General features: G+C 30.8%; 1 protein-coding gene across 1 annotated transcript in view; it reads left to right on the top strand.

The window, feature by feature from the left end:
- Positions 1 to 20,974, top strand: part of LOC125068063 (transducin beta-like protein 2) — a 71,889-nt gene extending 50,915 nt beyond the window's left edge. Inside the window, exons 4-6 of the mRNA XM_047677052.1 lie at positions 4,668 to 5,040; positions 10,170 to 10,355; positions 19,529 to 20,974. Of these exons, the coding sequence (XP_047533008.1) occupies positions 4,668 to 5,040; positions 10,170 to 10,355; positions 19,529 to 19,743 (774 nt within the window). The 3' untranslated portion in view covers positions 19,744 to 20,974. The remainder of the gene's footprint in view (positions 1 to 4,667; positions 5,041 to 10,169; positions 10,356 to 19,528) is intronic.
- The last annotated feature ends 389 nt before the right edge of the window (positions 20,975 to 21,363 follow it).

The raw sequence follows: 21,363 nt of genomic DNA, 5'->3' as shown, positions 1-21,363 counted from the left end.
AAACAGCCCTTGCTCTTAATCATAAATTACTTTTTGTGTTCTTAAATTTTTATATCTGATCAACGATTGCGTTTGGTTTATTGCAAAATACTTTGTGACTAATTCACTGCAAACATGTCAAATGTATGAAGTGTTATAGAGATGCAGAGTCTCCTGAAACAAGACTGAGTTCTACTAGTAACTAAGTAGGCCGCAATGTTCGTGTACAACTCGATAATACATTAAACTGAAATTAATATGTGTATAACTAACTAATAAACTTCAAAAGTAAAGAGAATGAGCGTATGTACAAGTACAATGTTCTAAAGAATGTTTGTTTTGCTGTTTGTTTGGTGGCTATTAAATAAGAAATGATTATTGAATACGATGTGTGAGACGAGATCACAAGATTTCGCTACGTAGTAACATGAAGCGCGCTACTTTCAAGATTGTCTAAGTTAAGTTCTCATTATTGTTCGAACAACACTGCTATCTTTTTTTTTTTAAATAAACACAATGCGTAATAAAATTATCATGGCAAATAAATTGAACGTGATCATAATATATCTTTCAATTTCTAATTAAATTCTAAACAATCTTGCTATTGTTTTCTTTACTTCATTAAAAACTTTTTTAAGTTATAAGAAGGAAATATTGTTTGTTTTGTGCAACTATTGCGAAAGGGTCGGCAAAATTATAATCTTTTTTTTTTATAATTAAAACAAAAACTATTATACTTTGAACATATACTTATATATTAAATATAATAACAATAAAAATATATGGCATAATATGTATAATATATTTATATTATACACATATATATATATATATATATATATATATATATATATATATATATATATATATATATATAATAGGTATGTAATGTCATAGGGTAAAATTTTTGAATTGTTGTTTTTAAGAACAACGAACTCACAAATCCTTTACAACTAAATAATATAATTTATAATAACCATTTTCTATCCGAGACGATAATCCTCCAAACTATTTGTATCTGTTTCAAATTTATTCTCATTCATTCTCTCAACGATATTACCATTTCCGACCTATATCTTCAGCAACATCTATTTGCGTCATCCAGGTCACGACTTAGAACATTTGCGTTGTGATAAACTCTCTAGAACATGCAACCTAAATATACAATAACAATGCGGGCAGATGTAATAACGATACATAGACATTAATTATAAGCCACTATTAATATCGATTTCAGTATCATACGTAATTAGGTCATAATGATACCGCTATGTTTCCCGATTACGACAATGGATCACTAAAAAGTATTTATTACAAATGGAACGCTACACAACGAACGATTTGAATTATATAGGTTACAGATATCGTTATCTTTATGTGCTAATATATGTGCAGACGTTTTTTTAAAGTAATGGTTAACAAAAAAAAATAACTCTTATGTTAATACATATATATAAAACTTTTATCAGTGGAAATAGCGCGATGCAGGGAAGGTTTTGGTATGTAATATTGTTGCATAAAGATTTGACTATTGCCACGAGAAGCGTAATTTTCATGTTTATGTATCGAATAAAAGCGGTTGGAATTCAAAATTTACTTAGTACGCATAACGTTAAGAGTTTTAATGACTTAACGTAGAATAAACATTGTAGTCTAATCTTATCACGATTATGTATGCGCTACGTGTAAGTTTTAAGTGTATTTATTTCGGAGTGACTTAGAAATGAACTTGTAGTTTAAATGACAAAAACGTTATCTACTTCCAAGGTTATTTGAATACATTAAGATCTTTACACTGAACACAAAGGAGTTACTTCCGGAAAATCTTTCCGTGTCGTCTTCAACTTTCCTTCATGTAAATGAGCTTTAAATCTTTAAAATTTTTAGATACGATTTTAGATTTTAAATTATATAGAATATGATTCCTTTTGGTTCGCGCGTTAGGCAGGTTTTGTCACATTGTAGCCATCGTCTGTTTATGGATTGAAGAGTGAGTGCTGACTACTTCGTCAGACAGCCATTATGTTCGTTATCACTGGTGCGACCTTCCTCTGGAACAATGGCGTTATTGTACCTACCTACCTACCGACTACCGTACCTTGTATTGTGTAGATATACGCTCGGATCGTCGCACGCGCAGCCTCGAGTATATATTTTTAGCTACAGGAAGGTTCGACGGTCATATTTCCTCGAGAGCGTGCCTACATAAAACATGATGCTGATTATTTGGACTGCATAAGTAGTAGTCAATCTGTTTTGTTAACTTTATCTCAGCATTTATTCATGTTCTCATTGTATACATTGAATGTACCTATTATAGGATTATATAAGAATATCCCACAGACATTTTTACATTTATATATATATATAGGAAATATGTATTGATGATTTAAAGGCGTAACTGTATTATTTATTGATTCTAATGCATATACAAAATGTTAAATAATCAACACCTTTAATGAATATGTTAGTAATAGTAATTCGTATAAAAGATTCACTGATATGTTTTTTGACGGTTTTGATCCATTATTATATACCTTACGGAAATAATTATCACAAACAATAGATTGAAAAAATTACACATTAAAAAGACTTAAAAAGATCGTTCCGTGTTCGAATAAAGAGTTATTGGGTCTTAGTTATATCTGGTAATAAATTTTCAATTTAATTTCACAGCTTTAGACACGTGCCTCAGAATACACATAGAGCCTGCGCCTAATCTCTCTTCTCCCATCGAACTGACAGCGAGGGGATAGTAATAAATAGAAATTGGGAGCATAGTCTGAATATAGGTCAGGTCGAAATTATTGCTTTAAAAAATTATATGTATACACCACGTTGACACTGGTGATCGATAATATTATAATGACTTTATCGAAACAAATTACAACCGGTTCGTACATAATGTTAATTTTTAAATTGTTACTAATTGTTATTATTTCAAAAGAAATTCATAATAGCATTATTGTCGGCTATTATGCCATATTAAATTACTATAATTAACAAATTTAAAGAATGTCTTATGTAACTATTTTTAAAATTGACTTAATCATACGAAACAGCTTTTACGCTTTTTGCATTTTATAATATGAGATATAGGGGAGAGGTAGCCCAGTGAATTTCACCGAAGATCTCTGGTGAAATCCGTAACAAGCACTGAGATTTTATTTAATTAATTTGCATTTACATAACATTTCGGGCTCAGTGGAGAAGTAAAATATCGTGAGAAAACTTGCATGTGTAAGATGGAACTCTGCCATACATTCATCAATCTGCACTGACGTAACATTATGGAATACGTTAAAATGTTACAATTTTTCTTAGCCCATCTCTAAGACATTTGCGGTTACTTACTTTTTTTTAAATAACATAAATGGTTATAAAATGAAGGGTTCACAATTTCATAACGTTTTTTGGATTTATGTTATTTTTGTTTGCCAGCAATGTGAAAAAAAATTGGTCTTGTAAACAAGATGAACAAACGTCGCCGAATCATAGATCCGATATGTTATCGAATTTCGAGTTTTTACAAATAAATAAATTTGCATGTTTATCTAAGGATATAGTTATTATTACTTGGGCAAACCAATTGTCCTTGCAATACGGCGGAATAAATATTCGATCTTTAGAATTGAGGTATTTTGTTTGTCCCAGAGTGCATTACCCTCCGATCTCGAAGCTAATCTAAAAAGCGGTGAGCTGGCGACATCGTCACGGCCGCGTGTTTACTTAGACAGAAACAATTCTTGACAAACGTGATTTTTCCTTAGTATAACTTAATGCGTAATATGTTTTTTTCATACGTAAGACTATTGATATGGCATGCGTTATTTGTCTCAAGATGTTTTGAGAGCATTTATTACGCATGCGTTAGGTGATTAAAAACATATCATCAATAACTTCTTTATTCGTCATATAATTTTTATCTAGCAACTCACTTTAACTAAGCACAATTACGCACAATTGGTGTAACAATATCTGTTGGTATTGTTTCTTTAAAATATCACAATTCTCCATCGATCAGTCTTAACCAGGTGAAATTAGCGGACCGCATTGTACTGATTATACCTACTTAACAAAACGCCTTATAATCTTCTTTCCGTAGTAGTAATCTACTTGTAAAACCATTGAATTATGAAAATAATGTCCCATATTATTTAAAATTGATCGATAGTAAGGACGATTGTTTTAAATCAATTCACCGTAATTTTCTAGAAGGCTATAGCACTTTTACTAAGTAAAAACGCTGACGGAAAATTATCTCTGTGACACGATTCCGCAACTTTTAACCCATGTTATAATTAATTTTAGGACTATAAAATTAATGAATGGTTATCAATTGTATCTCTTTCATGATACCGATTTCAAATATCCTTCTTCTTATAGAAAGCAAGGTTATCTTAATATAATATGTTTATTTGTCGCATATGTAAACGGAGTTGGATGATTTTCCAAGTTTAAATCTTGATTTTCTTGATGACAATGGCTTGTTATAATATCCTATTGATTTTTATATATTATATGAACTTGATTTTAAAACCTCCTGTGTCCTTATTTCTGTGTTTTTTATTTATTTATATAGTTTGCAGACTAAATCGATTTCCTCAGAGCAATGTTTTTTAGTCATTTAATTGCGACCTGCTGTTATCCTTGTTGTTTTAACAGAGCGTATTTTCACTGTTTTCCAGGCTCACGAAGATGACGTAATCGGTTTCGGAATTTCCAGCAATGGCAAATTCTTAATGTCCTGTACATCGAAAACAGATATGATTATTTGGGATCTAAAAGGACAACAACTTCACCGGCTCGACACATACCTCATGAACACTCACACAGCCAAAATATCACCATGCGGTCGTTTCGTAGTCGCTACAGGTTTTTCGCCAGACGTTAAAGTAATGGAGGTCGGTTTCACGCGAACCGGTGAATTCAAACAGGTGACAAAGGCATACGAGCTGACGGGACATACGTCCGGTGTTTATGACGTGGCCTTTGCAGTGGATACGTCGCACATCGCGACTGTGTCGAAGGACGGCACGTGGAAGCTCTACCACACGAGAAGTGAGTATCGAGTAATTAATATATTGTTATCATTTCGACTAAACATTGCGTCATCATTAATAAAGTTTTCGAACTATATTTTACAAGGAGACTGCTATTTAATTTCATTTATATATATTCATTTTACATTCACATTCAATACATTCATTTATATATAGTTTTGTTATTGTTTACGATTTTTACTATGAATGTGTAATTTGTATTTAAAACCGCTAATGTTCCGTTATTAACTATGAACGCGTGAGTTAGGTGAGAAATGAATCAAAAATATATCAATTGTAAGAAATTAAAAACTGGTTTTTATGTTAGAAATTCTAGTTATATAACGCTGTTTGTTTTATATTATTTTGTTTGTTTTAATTACACGGCGGTAGACTAGTAGAAAATTTATCTGATGGTAAGTATACCGGCCATAGGTATTGGTGATATAGGAAATATTAAGTCTCATCTCATCTCTCAGCCAAAGGACGTCCACTGCTCGACATAGGCCCCCCAAAGATCGCCACTTCGACCAAATATTAAGTATTCCTTTACATTAAAAGAAAAATATAATTTATATGGCTCACTTGTACCTAATTTAAACCGGAACAAAACAATACTACGTAAAGCTGAGTAGTGATGAAATAACTGATTAGTATAGTATAATATAGTATTACTTATACTAGACATTAATAACAATAAAACATTAATCATCAATAAATTTACACTAAAAAAAAATATAAGTACTACTTACCCTAGAGGAAAATATTAAAATATATTTTTTTGGAACGATAACGAAACCGGTTTATTAACACTGTTTCGGAACACTTTCATACATCTACATTTGCACTCTTAGTTCAGTGTGTAGTTTTATCAGTATTACCTTTAATTCGTTCACTATAGTATTGGAACGAATATCTATAGAAACTGAGCAACAGCTGCTGAGAACAACACACACTAACTAGGGTTCTCAAATTTATTATTATGCCTTATAAATTATACTTTTGTTTGAAAATAAAATTATTTACCTCATCTACTAACTCGTAAAAAGTGAAATGAATGAAACTAAATAACTACAAAATGTAGCAATTCTAGAAAAAGAGTATTTTGCAATAGTTATTCTTAGTAGTGCAATAAAATAATGTTTAAGATATTTTGTGACTGCAAACACAGCTTCTATAATTATTAATTACACAAATAAAACTTCTTATGGTTTATTTATCTTAATATCATACTACATCATTATTTTTGTTGTTTCAAAGTTAGTTAGCAACCCTAAAGGTAACGTGCGTTAACCCGACCGTTTCCAGAAAAAAAACTCCGCCGACGTGAACTGGTTACATCTCTCCTCTTTAATGCCCACAGCCGTGTAATATGCCATGAAATTCCTCCGCATTGCTGCCAATAATATGCGTTGTTGCATCATGCAAATTGGATTTGCAAATAAATATTATAATTTACCTCATATACTAGAATAAGACCTCTTTAATTTATCTTCTTGACTTCTTTTAACGTCTCGAATATGTAATTATTGGATGAGATTCTTCTGCGGACGCTCATTTGTAACCGGTTAAATATCTTTTCCTTGTACGCATTTTTGTAATTGCATTCTGATGATTGCATTGAATACATTATTACTATGAAATTATACACAAAATATAAAATACGGATATTATCGCTGAGTTTTTTTTTGTTAATTGCACAAAGTACTAACTAAAGATCATGACCTGTGATTAAAGAACGTCAATAAGGAACTTTATCAGACTGGGTGATTTCACTAGTCACAAAAAAATAAAATATGTATTTTTTGCCGTTTTTGTTCTCCATCGTTCAAAAGCAGATCTAAAACTTACTCATCTCGATATGGAAAATACAGGAGCGGTGTTCTGTATATCTGCGCAAACACGGGTGCCGTTTATTACCTCATTCTCGTCATTTAATAGGACGGGAAATCCGATAAAACTGAAGAGTTTTGGCGCAGGGCCGATAGCTTATCATGCTGTCCGAGAAACAGGAGTATACACACTTACAATTTCCCGACTCCGAGTTTCTATTTAGAATTAATTGATTGAAAAGTTACATAACTTTATATCGACATGAACTGGAGTTTAAACTTAGGTAACCTAACTGACGATCTGCGGTCTTACGTTTATCCACTAGACCAACAAGGTATTGCAAATTTCTATATAATGGTGTTCAAATTATGTTCAGCTCGTTCATTTTATACCATAGAGGTAGTACTTTAAAAACATATTTCATCAAACTGATTCATAATGGAAATATCGTCATTGCTAACAGGATAATTGAAGAATATTTATGAGCTTAAATGTTTTCCATTAAATGGAATACATTTTATAACGTGCAACGTAGCGTGACGTCAGCAACGGGTCTGTCCCATTGCGAATACGTAACACTTGTATTATAAACCTAGATTAACATCCTCAAATCTAATATGTTCAAAAGACTAAACGGAAACATCGTAGATTTGTGTACTTACATCAATGAAATTCGGAAATAGAATTTTAGTAATACGTCAGATAGGGGAATTAAATCAACTGCGATCGTGTTTTCGGGTTACAAATTAGTTATTCTCGGTAAGAGTCCTGTTTTGGAAATTGATGTTATTTGTATGGCGATATGGATAATGATGAGGCCGTGAGACTGGTCATGTAGTCGTGAGATTGCGTACTTTGAACCGAGAGGCGAGAGTCCAAGCCAGGTCCGTAATGTTTGCGCATACGCTTGTGAACGAAAGCCACTCCTGCGTAGTTGGCTAGACTCCTTTGACTGCGTAGTTGGCTAGTTGATAATCGCACTGTGGAAGTCATCGGCCATAAAGAAAAAAATATTTATAAGATATTTGATTGTAAGGTTATATAACGTAATTTTTACATATTATAATTGTACTTGCAGAACGATTTTATTAATCATCGGAAACCTTGAAACGCAGAGACAAACAGACTTCGATATATTTTTTTATCGTTTCTATACTCTATACTCCTTATATATGTAAAATTTGTAGTGCCCTTAAATATAAATAATGTATGTTAACTTTTTCAAATACAAAAAAAAATAAAAAAAAAGTCAGTAATGTTTAGATCGTTATAATGTATTTTAATAAAAAAAAAAACGGTTAAATTTGTAAAATGTTGATAAAACATAATTAATTAAACTTTTCGATAACGCAATTATAAATACTTAGAAACGGTTTAATTAAATTGAAATTTCTCAATTATTGTCTATACTATAAGTAGGATGTTGCTTTAAAGGATGCTCTATAGGATGTTGTAAATATAGAAATCGTATTCCAATGATATTATTTTAAAAACAGGTCTATAATATTAATAAAATAATATTTTGTATTACTTTGATATTGTTTAAACAGTTTAATTATATGTATAAAAATTCTTCGGTATTATGATATTAACTAATGCGGTAATCTTAATAACTAGTGATATATACTAAAATTGCAATCGATTTGAGAGATTTTAAAAACATTGAATTAAATTAATCTAGTAAAGCCAGTACAAAAGTAATAAGTCCACAATTTATTTTTGGTTGCCAAATTAATTACTGCATTTTTCAGCTTTTCTTTAGTTTATTTTTCAATAGAAAATTAACAACTAATTAACCCCCTATTATTAAAGTACATATAGCGATCTCAATTTATAGCTAAAAATATTTTTGTATTTATCATAATTATGGGTTGGTACATTTTGGCAACAGGCTGTTAGTTTTTAATAGAAACTTTGTATGGATGTTAGTTTTTATTGCGTAAAAAACTATGGCATACTTCCATCAACGTACTCGTACAAATGCATATCTGTTTAAAAAATATGCTAAGAGGTAAATTGTCATGAATTCTCTATGTATCACTTATTTAAATGAGAAAAGAACTTCTATGAGGTATATAAATTGCAACAATCCCTCAATGTTTTACGGTACGCCTAGCGATGTAAAAAGTTGCAAGTTCGATCTTGATCCAGTGAGCCATTTTCGTACCTAGTCCTAGCACAAGATTTAAGCCTAATTCGATGGTCAAATAGAGGTAATATTAATAATTCCTTACAATGGAAAATTACTAGTATTTTTTATGATTTAATGGGTTCCTCGATACCTAAATCTATTTACAATGTGTGTTTTTTTTATCTATGTGAATTAAAAAATAAATAAAACGTTCGTCAATATAACGGTCTAAATATTTTTCCATTGAAACAATTGCTATGAAAAATATTCCCATAGAGTCCCAATGGTATAGCTGTTTGATCACGCTAACACAACATGCAAACATAAAATAAACTTTTATGTAATCGTTCATATATTTCAAGATCACTTAAAACTGTATCATGTACAAATGTGACAAAGTTCATTTGAATGTGTGCAAGTACCGTTAGAAGCGCCGTAATTGCCAGCCGAAATTTTAAGGACGCAAATATTCTTAGTCATCAAAATATTATATAAAAAAGTATAAACCGCTAATGTCCTACTTAGACTGGATTAAACTGGTTTTAAGCTTAGATTTTTCGTTTATATAAATGAGTACTCACTTGTTCACTCGGGAACATTTTAAACAAAGTCAATCTGTTACATCGTGATTGATACATATGACTTATTAGTTAAAATACTATAGAGATAATAAAAAGAGTTAGTATTCGTTTAATTTTTTTACTTGGGGGTAGGGTTTTGTGCAAGCCCTCCCGGGTAGGCACCACCCATTCATCAGATATTCTACCGCCAAACAGCAGTATTCAGTATTGTTGTGTTCCGGTTTGAAGGGTGAGTGAGCCAGTTTAACTACAGGCACAAGGGACGTAACATCTTAGTTCCCAAGGTTGGTTGCGCATTGGTGATGTAAGGAATGGTTAATATTTCTTACAACGCCATTGTCTATGGGCGGTGGTGACCACTTACCATCAGTTGGCCTATTTGCTCGTTCGCCTGCCGATATCATAAAAAAAAATTCATGCAGGATGCATTAGACTAACTGTAGTACTGCGTTTCTTGCCGGTTCTTTTTCTGAAAAACAACGTTAACTGGTAGTAGATCCACGTTAATACTGTTAATACTAACATTAAGAATGAGTGCGTACTACAACATAATACAAGTATTTCTGAACGATGAATATATTTTTGAAAATTTTCTTGTTTCAGTTGACTATGTCCGCGGCGAATCTCCACATGTCCTAGAGACGGGTACATACACACAGACGGCTAATCCTCCGAAGATAGCACTCTCGCCGAACGCTGAAGTACTAGCGGTTTCTTCGGACGCGAATGTCGAGTTCTACGATACGTACACCGGCAAGCTGTATGACACAGTCGAGAATGTTTACACAGGTTAGTTTTGAAATCAGTTATGTTTAATTTTGTCATTCGAGTCGAGGACGGCAATCGTAGAGGTTTTAGTCAGTAAAAATCCCACATAAACCGGTTCCACCGCCCGGGTATATTTTGAAGACTGTATTAAAAAGCCTGCTCAGGGTTCATTCTGGGAATCCGGTATCCTAACCAGAAAAAATGTCCTGAATGTGTATCTAAATTATCGATTAATTTTGTATTATATATTTTTCATCCAAGTAAACTAACTACATAAACGCAAAAGAACATAAACAATTAATACATGAGTCATAATTATTTCATAATGTAAATGTTAAAGCCCTTTATACGCTAAATTATTTGGTTTAGGTTTAAAATATATTTTTCCTCCAAAACTGTGTGTTTTTCGTTACGAATAAATCCTGTATCGAGCGTGTTACATTAAGTTTGCAGTAATTACCCAATTACACATCTGAAAATTTAAAAGAAGAATTGATTCTAAAAGAAAATACGATTAAAAAAGTATGGTAAAATTGTAGCACTTATTTAAAACTAGTGACCCGCCCCGGCTTCGCACGGGTGCTATGCTGGTACTAAATACGTATTATATTTATATATGTCTTACAACGTTCGCAGATTTTTTGTCATTAGACAAAACAAATTACTATGTCCCTGCGTTTTAAATCGATAATACTTTCGAAAATATTCATTTAAATTTCATGGTGCAAAGGGCCATATTGATCTATATTAAATGCACAATGTATTTAAGGTACTTAATTGGATAAGGATTAATGAATGAATATATAATTATAATTAATCCTTTTTCCTGATTAATGAATATTTATAATGATAATTAATAAATAATTAATTTGATTGCTTAAAATCGTTTCAAAAATAAGCCATTATTTCTCGTAAAATGTAAAGTATAAAAAATGGTTAATAACTTTGTTTTATACTATGTAATGATAAATAAAATCTTTAAAATCATATAAAACCAGTGATATGTTTACCTCACGATATATTATTATTTTAAATAGTAACGGAAATAAATACACAATCTGGAAATTTTTATACAATAAATATTGGAGCGATCTCTTCACTTCCAGGAAGCTAATACATTTTATAGGTAATATAATATGTTACCGAACCACCCACGTATTTATTCGAACATCTACTAGGGTGGTCTGAAAAGTTTCCAACCTTAAAAAGGTACAAGAATTGTTTCTTTGAATTTATTTTTATTTTAATACATCTTTGAAAGTCTACACACCTATACATTCTCCATCGGGGAGAAATTATTTCATTTCTTCAACTCGTCCAAATAATATTCGAAAAAATAATCGTTTACGAAGGTGATGAAAAATCTCTGTCTTCCGACCGCAATTTTTGACTTAGGGAACAAAAAAGTCGTGCTAGATCGCACGCACATGGAAAGCACGTGGCTAGATCTGGTGAGTAAAGAGGGGTCCACTATTTTTGGTATACTTTTACTAAGAAGTAAAACTACTTTTTTCTTCTTCTACAAAATCGTTTTCGAAGCCGTTTTCCGCCATCAACTTGGCAAGTAACTAGTAGTAAGCTTAGTCTGTAATGGTTATCACTATAATCTATTGAGATAACTCTTCAACAATCACAAAAAGCTGTCGCCATCACTTCTCCAACCAAAAAATAATTTTCACCTCTTGGAGCCGATTACACCCCTGCGCAGTTCATTGTTTTGACTTCATTTTTGTTTCTTTGTTTCCTTAATTAATTTGGAGCATTGCTACATATTATAATACATAATTATACATATTAATGTAATATCGATGAGGCAGATATTTATATATTTTTTTTACAAAAAGAATATTGGTTCTTAAATTAAGGTATGAACATATCGCAACGTGGATTTTAAAATTAGTAGTTCTATCATTTATAAAACTCAGTGTGCGCCTGGCCTAATGAATCATCATTAAAACAAACATGACACGGAATAAGGATCTATCTTAATAGATCCTGGATCATAGTCGTGACCCGCGCACTTGTCGCCTTACATTCGTGTTTATATTATCACGAAAAACTGTAACACGAAGGTGGATCATAAATATTGCATTTTTATTTATAAATGTTGATTTATTTATGACACAGATTTAATATATATTTATATAAGAGTGCTTAACAAGCGTATATAATGGGTGTGAGTATGTGAAAGTGAATCGATCGCAGTTCGGAATTACTTTTAAAAAGTAATTATCTATTGTTAAAATCTACCGCTTCGAAAGTAGAAACGAGCATCGAAGGAGTTACTCCTTTCATTGATTCCTTGCGTTAATATTTTAACCAATCCAAGCTTAAAACTAAAATAAAAAATATAATATAATAAACACACGGCGGTATAGGCATCAAATTCCTAAAGCTCTCCTAGGCGAACTTTCATTAGGAAGATCAATTGCTATTTGGATTGGAAATAGGAAAAGATAAAAATGCTTGATATTTTTTTGTTATAAGATCAATATTTCATAAATTATCTGACTTATTTACTGCACTATATTTATATTTCTTAGCTTTATATTTTATATAATACTCGTTAAGAGATTTGCGTGTAGCAGTTTGTGATAATTAATTAAAGTCTATTCAATTATTCATGCCCGAGGCAATGAAAACGTATTTGTTAATACGTTTGAAATATTATATTTCAATAATTGTTTTGTAAATGTTTACGTAAATAATAAACCATTAAATTAATAAACTGGCTAATGCTACTTTAGCATACTTTTGTTTTTCTTTCGTTCAATTTAAAAATTGTTTTATTCATTATATAAATCTGTTATTATTAGTGAAAGGAAAGTTATGAGCTAATTTCTAAAATCGTGCAACAACAGCGGTACAATGGCTTCCTTAAATGTCATTCATTATGAGGTATGACTTATGACGTAGCCCGACTTTATGGAACTCTTTTTTATAAGATTCTCAACAATAATTCCATTAAAAGCTTTTATTTAATTTTACCTGTGTGTCATATTGTACTTTTAGGTCACTTTACTCACTCGATTGATGTGAAATTTTCGAATACACAATCTATTATTTATGGAAAATATTATAAACTAGTTGTCGCTCGCGGCTTCGTTCCCGGTTTAGGGATTTGGATTCAGGTGTTAAGTAAAAATGCCTATATCCCTTGGGGTACAAACTTCACATCGAATTTCATCAAATTCGGTGCAGTGATTTAGCCGTGAAAGAACAACAGGCAGACACACAGACAGAGAGAGTTACTTTTGTTTTTATAAAATTAGTATAGATTGTTTAATAAGCTGCTAAATAAAAGTATTATTTTAAAAAAAAAAAAACTTTATTTACCTTTTTTTTTAATAGTAACAATAAAAACACTTAAAAAAGTATTCTCCAGTACTTTTTATCTTGTATAATTATAATTTATAAATTATATTATATGTATGTGTCGTAACTATATACTAATTAGCGTAGAGTTATATTTGGGTCGCGGGTAGCAATGATTTGTAATACATTATTTTTTATTCACCTCATTTACCTGTCTCCCAGAAGGTGATATAAACTTGTCATATTGTCGCAGTAAAATATACCTCATGGTTATTGTTTTACTGTTGCGTCCGCTTTATGAACACTGAACTTGACAACATAAACTCATTCATTCATATTACTTTTTGTGTAGAAACAAAAATATAAATTGATTTAAAAATAAGATATTTTATTAATTATTACTTACAAAACGAATTTGGCAGAAATATAAATTTGGTGTTAGGGCTTTGTGCAAGCCCGTCTGGGTAGGTACCACCCATTCATCTGATATACCGCCAAATAGCAGTACTCAGTATTGTTGTGTTCCGGTTTGAAGGGTTAGTGAGCCAGTGTAACTACAGCCACAAGTGACATGACATCTTAGTTTCCAAGGTTGGTGGCGCTTTGGTGATGTAAGGAATGGTTAATATTTCTTAAAGTGTCGATGATGACCATTTGCCATCAGGTGGCCCATTTGTTCTTCCGCCTATCTACATAATATTAAAAAAAGAAAAAAAAGCCGACGTAGCCGAAACTCGTGACCTACTGAGTTTTCATGTGTTTTGTGTTTATAATAATTCTTCATCGCGTTCATGTGTTAGATGAAATTTTGCCACATGTGTATGCATGACCCACAATGCAGCAGCGTTGTGAATTACGCTCATAACTCTCTTAAAAGAAGAGGAGACCGGCGGTGGCTTTTAGAGGCTTTGACATTTAGAGGCTGTTCCTTATTTAACTCACAATTCATCATAATGCATATTTGATCAATTTAAGTAATTTTTTTCTTCATAATCATAATTCTCTCACACTGATATATTCTGATATACTCGCTAGACTTTCTTCAATATAACTTGTACGTAATCTACGCGAGAGTATTTGTATGATATGTCTAATGATACTCAACGATTCGTTCATTGATAAAAAAACATGACGTAATATATGTTTATATGAATAAAAGAAATTGTAATAACTAAATAACTCACAGGGCTCGTGGCGAATTTATTCATGTATATTTTTAACTCTTTCCGAGGCTATTGGAAACTGAATTATTGAACGACGTCCTTATTGATCGAGCGAATATAGATCGAACGAACGTTTCGCTGTTGCCAGCTAGAATGATGCAAGGGATTTTATATCAAATAACTTCTGAGTTTCTTGCCAGTTCTTCTCAGAAGAATCTACCTTCGGAACCGGTAACTGGTTTTCGGAACCGAAGTCAAAATTGCTTTTAAAAGCCTACTTAAATAAAGCATGTTTATTTGAGTAAGCATAAAAAACATTGATTGATTTGAATAACTGTTTTTTTAAGGTTCTTGTAGACTGTATTGATTTGTATACTTATTGCTATAAAATATGTTTTGTGAGTTATTGAGTGCATTAAATTTTCAGCATAGAAAATGAATCGAACATTTCGAAAGCCACTATAGGCCTTTGAAAGTCTCGTCAAAATTCGGTAAGAAGATTAGCCCGGACAAATGTAAAGACAAATTTCACTTAAAATATATATACGCAATTTCAAACCAGAAAACAGCTTTATTTTATTGGAATATTTATTTCGGAGTAGTTGTTGCATTGAATTTAAAAAAATAGGTCACAATGAAATTGAATATCATCATTTGCTTACGTTCCTTGACATACAAGCATAATACGTGATACTGGGTTAAATTTATTAGAAACTGGGTTTATCTCACTTCTTCGCCCGCATCGATTTAGATAATCGCTTAACGACATCGATTTGAACCAATTCGAAACAGATTTATTCGTTTCGTGATTTATTTTAATTTTTAATTAAGTAGATGTTTTTTTTAAATAATAAAACTTTTATTTCTATAGTATGTTATACTTAATATTGAATAAATCGTCATACAAGCAGTAAGACCTTCTTGGTCTCTTAAAAACGCTTTTGTAACAGTCATCTCTTGTATTCACCATGTGTGTACAATAAAGCATTTATCTATTGTATTGTGTATGATTTTTTTAGTGACGCATTTTCAACGTGCGTTAACCGCATCGCAAGAACCGTATATTATGCTACGGGAAATTAGCGTTTGTGAATAGTTAATACTATGGCGTGCGTTCAACGAGTCCCTATTTAAGTTCAAACAACAGTATCTACTAACTAGTATTTATCTATAACTCATTAATAAATTCGTACAATAATTATTATTTATTATCCATTCATATTGGTGGTGGTTTGGTGAAAATTCGACTGCTGTTCATCTATACTAATATTATTAATGTGAAAATAACTCTATCTGTTTGTTACGCTTCCACGACTAAACAACTTACTTAAAGAGGGCTACAAAGTTTTCATAGTTAATGTTACGAATGAAGAGTTTTACTGTTTTACTAATAAGCGATTAGTAAAACAGTAAAACTCTATAGCTTGAGAATAGCTTTTAAACACGGATGGCTCTCGTCCTAACATCTGTAATATGACCTTAGAAAGAATAATACAAAGTATTATTTAACTACGTAACTGTTATACAACGCTTGTTAGGAAAGGGAATACTATAATAATTTGTGTGTGTGCGTTTCTGTATATATATTTATATATAGTATTTTAAACGATTGGCGTTGTGTAGGTAAAAATAAATGCTTGGTGTATCTATTTATGACGTCACATGTTCGCTTCACAGTGAAGTATAATTGGTGTAAAAAATATATGTGTGGATTTGTCTCTGTAATTATCATTTATTAGAGTTTATGCCGATTTAGAACAGAGATGGCCCAGTGGTTAGAACGCGTGAATCTTAACCGATGTTCATTTAACCGAATTCATCTTGTGCTCGGCGGTGAAGGAAAACATCGCTAGGAAACCTGCATGTGTCTAATTTCAACGAAATTCTGCCACATGTGAATCCACCAATCCGCATTGGAGTAGCGTGGTGGAATATGCTCCTAACCTTCTTCTCAAAGTGGGAAATTCACAGGCTGTTAATGTATTAGAGTTTATAATCTTGTATAGTTACTATTCTCTCAATACACTGGTTATTAGTACAGACCCTAATCTAACATAAATTCTAATCAGAAATAATGGAATTTAGACATAGACAATTTTATTACTTTTTATTTTTATGTTTTATTCTTAACTAAGTCGACAGTCGTCGTTTCTATTCTAATATTGTCTAAATAATCTATCTGTATTAATAACAAAAAAATATATGCAAAGTTATGTAATAATCATACTAATGTCTATAGACTGTTTTCCATAAATAAAATAGACCTGTTTCCAAAAATATATCCGTGTGCGAAATTTCACAACGATTAGTTAAAGCTTTAAGGCGTGAAAGCAGGACAAACAAACATACTTTCACATTTATTAAGCAAGGAGATGCTATAAAACTACTGGTTTACAATATAATTTTTATTAATATTTTTTTTGTATATTTAATATATAAATACATAAATCACATGAAAAAAACAATTAAAATTATTTTGTAAAATATCAGTCTCAGTTTGTCTCGATTGTCTTTGACACAGCTGAATTGATTTATATGCGATTTTCGCAGCCAAACAAATAATTTATTTAGAAAATATTTAGAGATTATGATTAGTTTAAAAAAAATACTATATATTTTTTTAATTTAAAGGAATACTGTCTAATAATGCCCCAAATTATTTAAGGAATTCTTATATTCCTATTTACCCCTACTTTTAAGCTTATCACTTGTGTTAGGAGTGTTACGACAATAGCCCAAAGGGTCGGGATTGATTCTGCGACATTTTACATCGCTAGGCGGCCCGTAAGCCATTGCGCTATTGACGCTTTTAAGACATGTTATTATGTAATGCGTGCTGTTTAAAATGCTTCGTAGATAATTGCTCAAAACACAACAAAAAGACAAGAGTAGTGACGTCATGTCTATCGACTCCGTAAATAGCTGCTGGGTAAAGGTCTAAAGGTTAATCTTTCTTAGAAAGTTGATGTATATTCCAACGGCTTCACTGGAGGTTGGTGCTTGTGTCTTTCTATACATTCAGGTTTCTTCATGAAGTTTAATGTTTTTTTTTTATTATTGGTTAGGGGGGCAAATAGGCCACCTGATGGTGAGTGGTCACCACCGCCCATAGACATTGGCATTGTAATCGATGATACTACTAACTAGTAACTGAAAAATTGTACAAAGATTTCAAAATACAGTATTAGCGCCGTTTTCATCTAAGGCTAAAAAGCTATTAAATCAGACATTATTAAATTTCTTTAATTATTTTCATTAATTAAATTTAAATAAAAAATAGATTACTAGCTTAATTTGTAATTGAATGTCATTTTAATTTATTAACAGTCGAATTTACTGAATAGTTATCATTATTATTGTAATTTCAAATAAATTACATTCATAATAATCATTACATAGTATAAAACAAAGTCGCTTACCGCTGTCTGTCCCTGTGTTTAGATCTTTAAAATTACGCAACGGATTTTGAACGGTTTTTTTAATAGATAGATTGATTTAAGAGGTAGGTTTATATGTATAATACATGCACAATATAGTAGTGAAACACTGATATTTTGAGGTTTCTAAAGTGATGTCGTAAATAAGCACATTTTTTTTGCGCTTACATCGCAAACGCTTGCTGAACCCTACGAGATAGATCAAAATAATGTACCTACTACAATATTGTACACCTTAAAAAGATCTTTAAAAAGTTCGCGATGGTATATTTCTATCTCTTAGGGATAGCCCCCAACAACCATTTTTTATCCTTTACTTTTTACTAGAAATAATAGCTTATTTTCGATGCGATTTTAAGTATCATTAATCCTTATCCATTTAAGTACCTTAAATACCTTGTGTATTTAATATAGATCAATGTGGCCCTTTACAGCATGTAATTTAAATGAATATTTTCGAAGATATTACAGATTTAAAACACAGGGACACAGCGGTTTGTTTACTGACTGAAAAACTGTGAACGTTGTAAGACATTCTATTGTATATTTAGTAACAGAATTGCAACCGTACGAAGCCGGGGCGGGTCGCTAGTTATAACTAATTCTCATTTTTTCACGTAAGCGTAAATAAAATAACATTTATTTTATTAATTCAACCCAATAATGGTATTTAATGATGTCAAAACAATTAATAATATACCTAAAGGAAAATAATAACAAATATGTCATTATTAAAATGTATTATAAAAACGACACGAGGCATATTTTTTCATACTACTTGTATTTAACTTATTATCTATCTTTATATATAATTAGTTTAATGATATGTCTGTAAATATGTTTAATGGACGAACGTCTCTGTCACGTAGAACGTGCTACGTCACGTTAAATATTATTTACTTCAAAGAAAATTTGCCACGTTAAATATTATTTACTGAAAAGAAAAAAAACCGAAAACGAAACGAACCGGTGGTAGAATTTTGATATTAAGTAATTATTTCGTATCAAATAAACATTTGGATTTTTCTCATAAGATTGCATGACCCTAAATATTCTTATTAAATCAAAAAAGTCGTATATAGTCTACTTATAAATAGTCGTCAATCGTTATAAATATATATAAAAGAAAAATAGAATTAATTATATTCATAAGATTACAAATACATTAATAAACAATAGAAAAATAAATATATATTTTTTTTTCAAGGAATCTTCATGTTGCGTAAATTTCTTTGTATTATAGATACAAACATAAATAAAATATTCTCTCAACTTCCAGGTTTGATAAACTACATGTGCTTTGATCCGGCTGGGAAATATTTATACGTCTGCGGCGACCGCGCAGTCAGGATCCTTCACAATGTATGCGGGTACTACACGACCATCAACAGCTGTACAAGGCTACTCGGTTCCAAACAAACTTCCGCCACTGTGGAACGACTCAATAACACCATAAGAGACTGCAAAGCTACCCTCGAAAAATTTGGCAAGTAAATTTTACCTAACAAAGTATCCGGTGTTCCATAATGTCTACGTCTATATGTCCAAACTGTTTTGAACTCTTGTTATAAGTGTTTTCAAAATCCACTTTGACTTGGAAAATGTAGAGATTTTAAAAATAATACAGCATTTTTGCTCCTAATTATAAGATTGTCTATTGCATTTATTTTTATATATTTTATTTTATTTAGAATTTACGAAAGCTCTTACTAAAAAAATATGTTTATCAATGTATTATATTTTAAGACGTCTTTACGAGATAACTAATCGTTTTTGTTACTAAGTAGCGATTATCAATCGAATGATGGTCCAAAGTCTTCAATGTGATGAATTTCAAATCAACAAAAATATTTGTTCTCATAGAATGAAATAAAAATTATTTTAATATAACTATTCTTATCCCAGTGGAGCCACAAAGAACTGATAAAAAACAAGCTCTGTTCTATTAATAATAGCAGTGCTTAAACGATGTGGACTTTCTAAAAATGTATTCTAATTAAGCAGATGCAAGTAATTATAATTAAGAAAATTATCTTTAATGTTTAATTATATAAACAGTCAAAGTAGTGTCATTAGTAATATATTTTAATCTATATGAAAACACGAAGTAGCAAAGTCGAATTTGTGAATGATTTAATCTTATAGTTGATTTATACTTTGAATTAAATATCATATATAAAGATGAAGAACATCTTTCTGTAATTTTATTTATAGAAGTTTTTATTATGAAATACGCTTAAAAATGTATTTATGTTTTTTTCTGTATTTGTATATTATGTAATATATATATATAAAAGATTTGATGTGAAAAACTCATAGACGGAGTGTTTACTATGAAATATTAGGGGTAAAGTTTAATTCACTCCCTAAATTTAAATATCATCATTTATAATTAATTACACTATTGTCTTCTGCTATATCTTAAATACAAATCAATAAAAAAAAATGTATCTTCTGTCTCTACATAAAAGGTGAGTTTTTTTGTCGACTATCCTTGAAGCTGTGTTCAATTATTATATGTAATCCATTTATTTATAGATATGGTCTTATAACCGCTGCACCTTGAGTTCTTAGTGTCGGTGTTCATTATAATTTAATAACGATATTAGTTTTATTATTGAATTTAAAAATATTTCAAGTAAATGTAAATTAATTATATTTTTACTTGTCTATAAACTGTTCCTAAATGTTAATAAATTCTATGTATATCACAACAAAAATGTGCATAACATTAAAGTTTAATGAGAAAATAAACATTATGAATACCAATATATAATATTTTATTTTACATTATAAATTATCCTATTATCCACTTAATTTACACATTAAAAACTATTTTCGTATTTTTATGTAGACTTCTTTTATTTTGTTGAAATAAACTTAAAAGGTAGGTATGTAACTTAAATTATTTGCCTGACTAACATTTATGCAGTTTAGTTGAATGTATCTTTTATAAAAATTGAATGTTGTATGTATAAAATGGGTGTTTGTTTATCTGTTTGCTATTGAATTAATTTTCATTTGAATTATCAATAAATAATATATGAAGACGAACCGAGATGGCCCAGTGGTTAGAACGCGTGCATCTTAACCGATGATTTCGGGTTCAAACCC

Source organism: Vanessa atalanta, chromosome 13, assembly GCF_905147765.1.
Source record: "Vanessa atalanta chromosome 13, ilVanAtal1.2, whole genome shotgun sequence".
NCBI classification, from domain to species: Eukaryota; Metazoa; Arthropoda; class Insecta; order Lepidoptera; family Nymphalidae; genus Vanessa; species Vanessa atalanta.
This window is presented reverse-complemented; position numbering and strand designations above follow the sequence as displayed.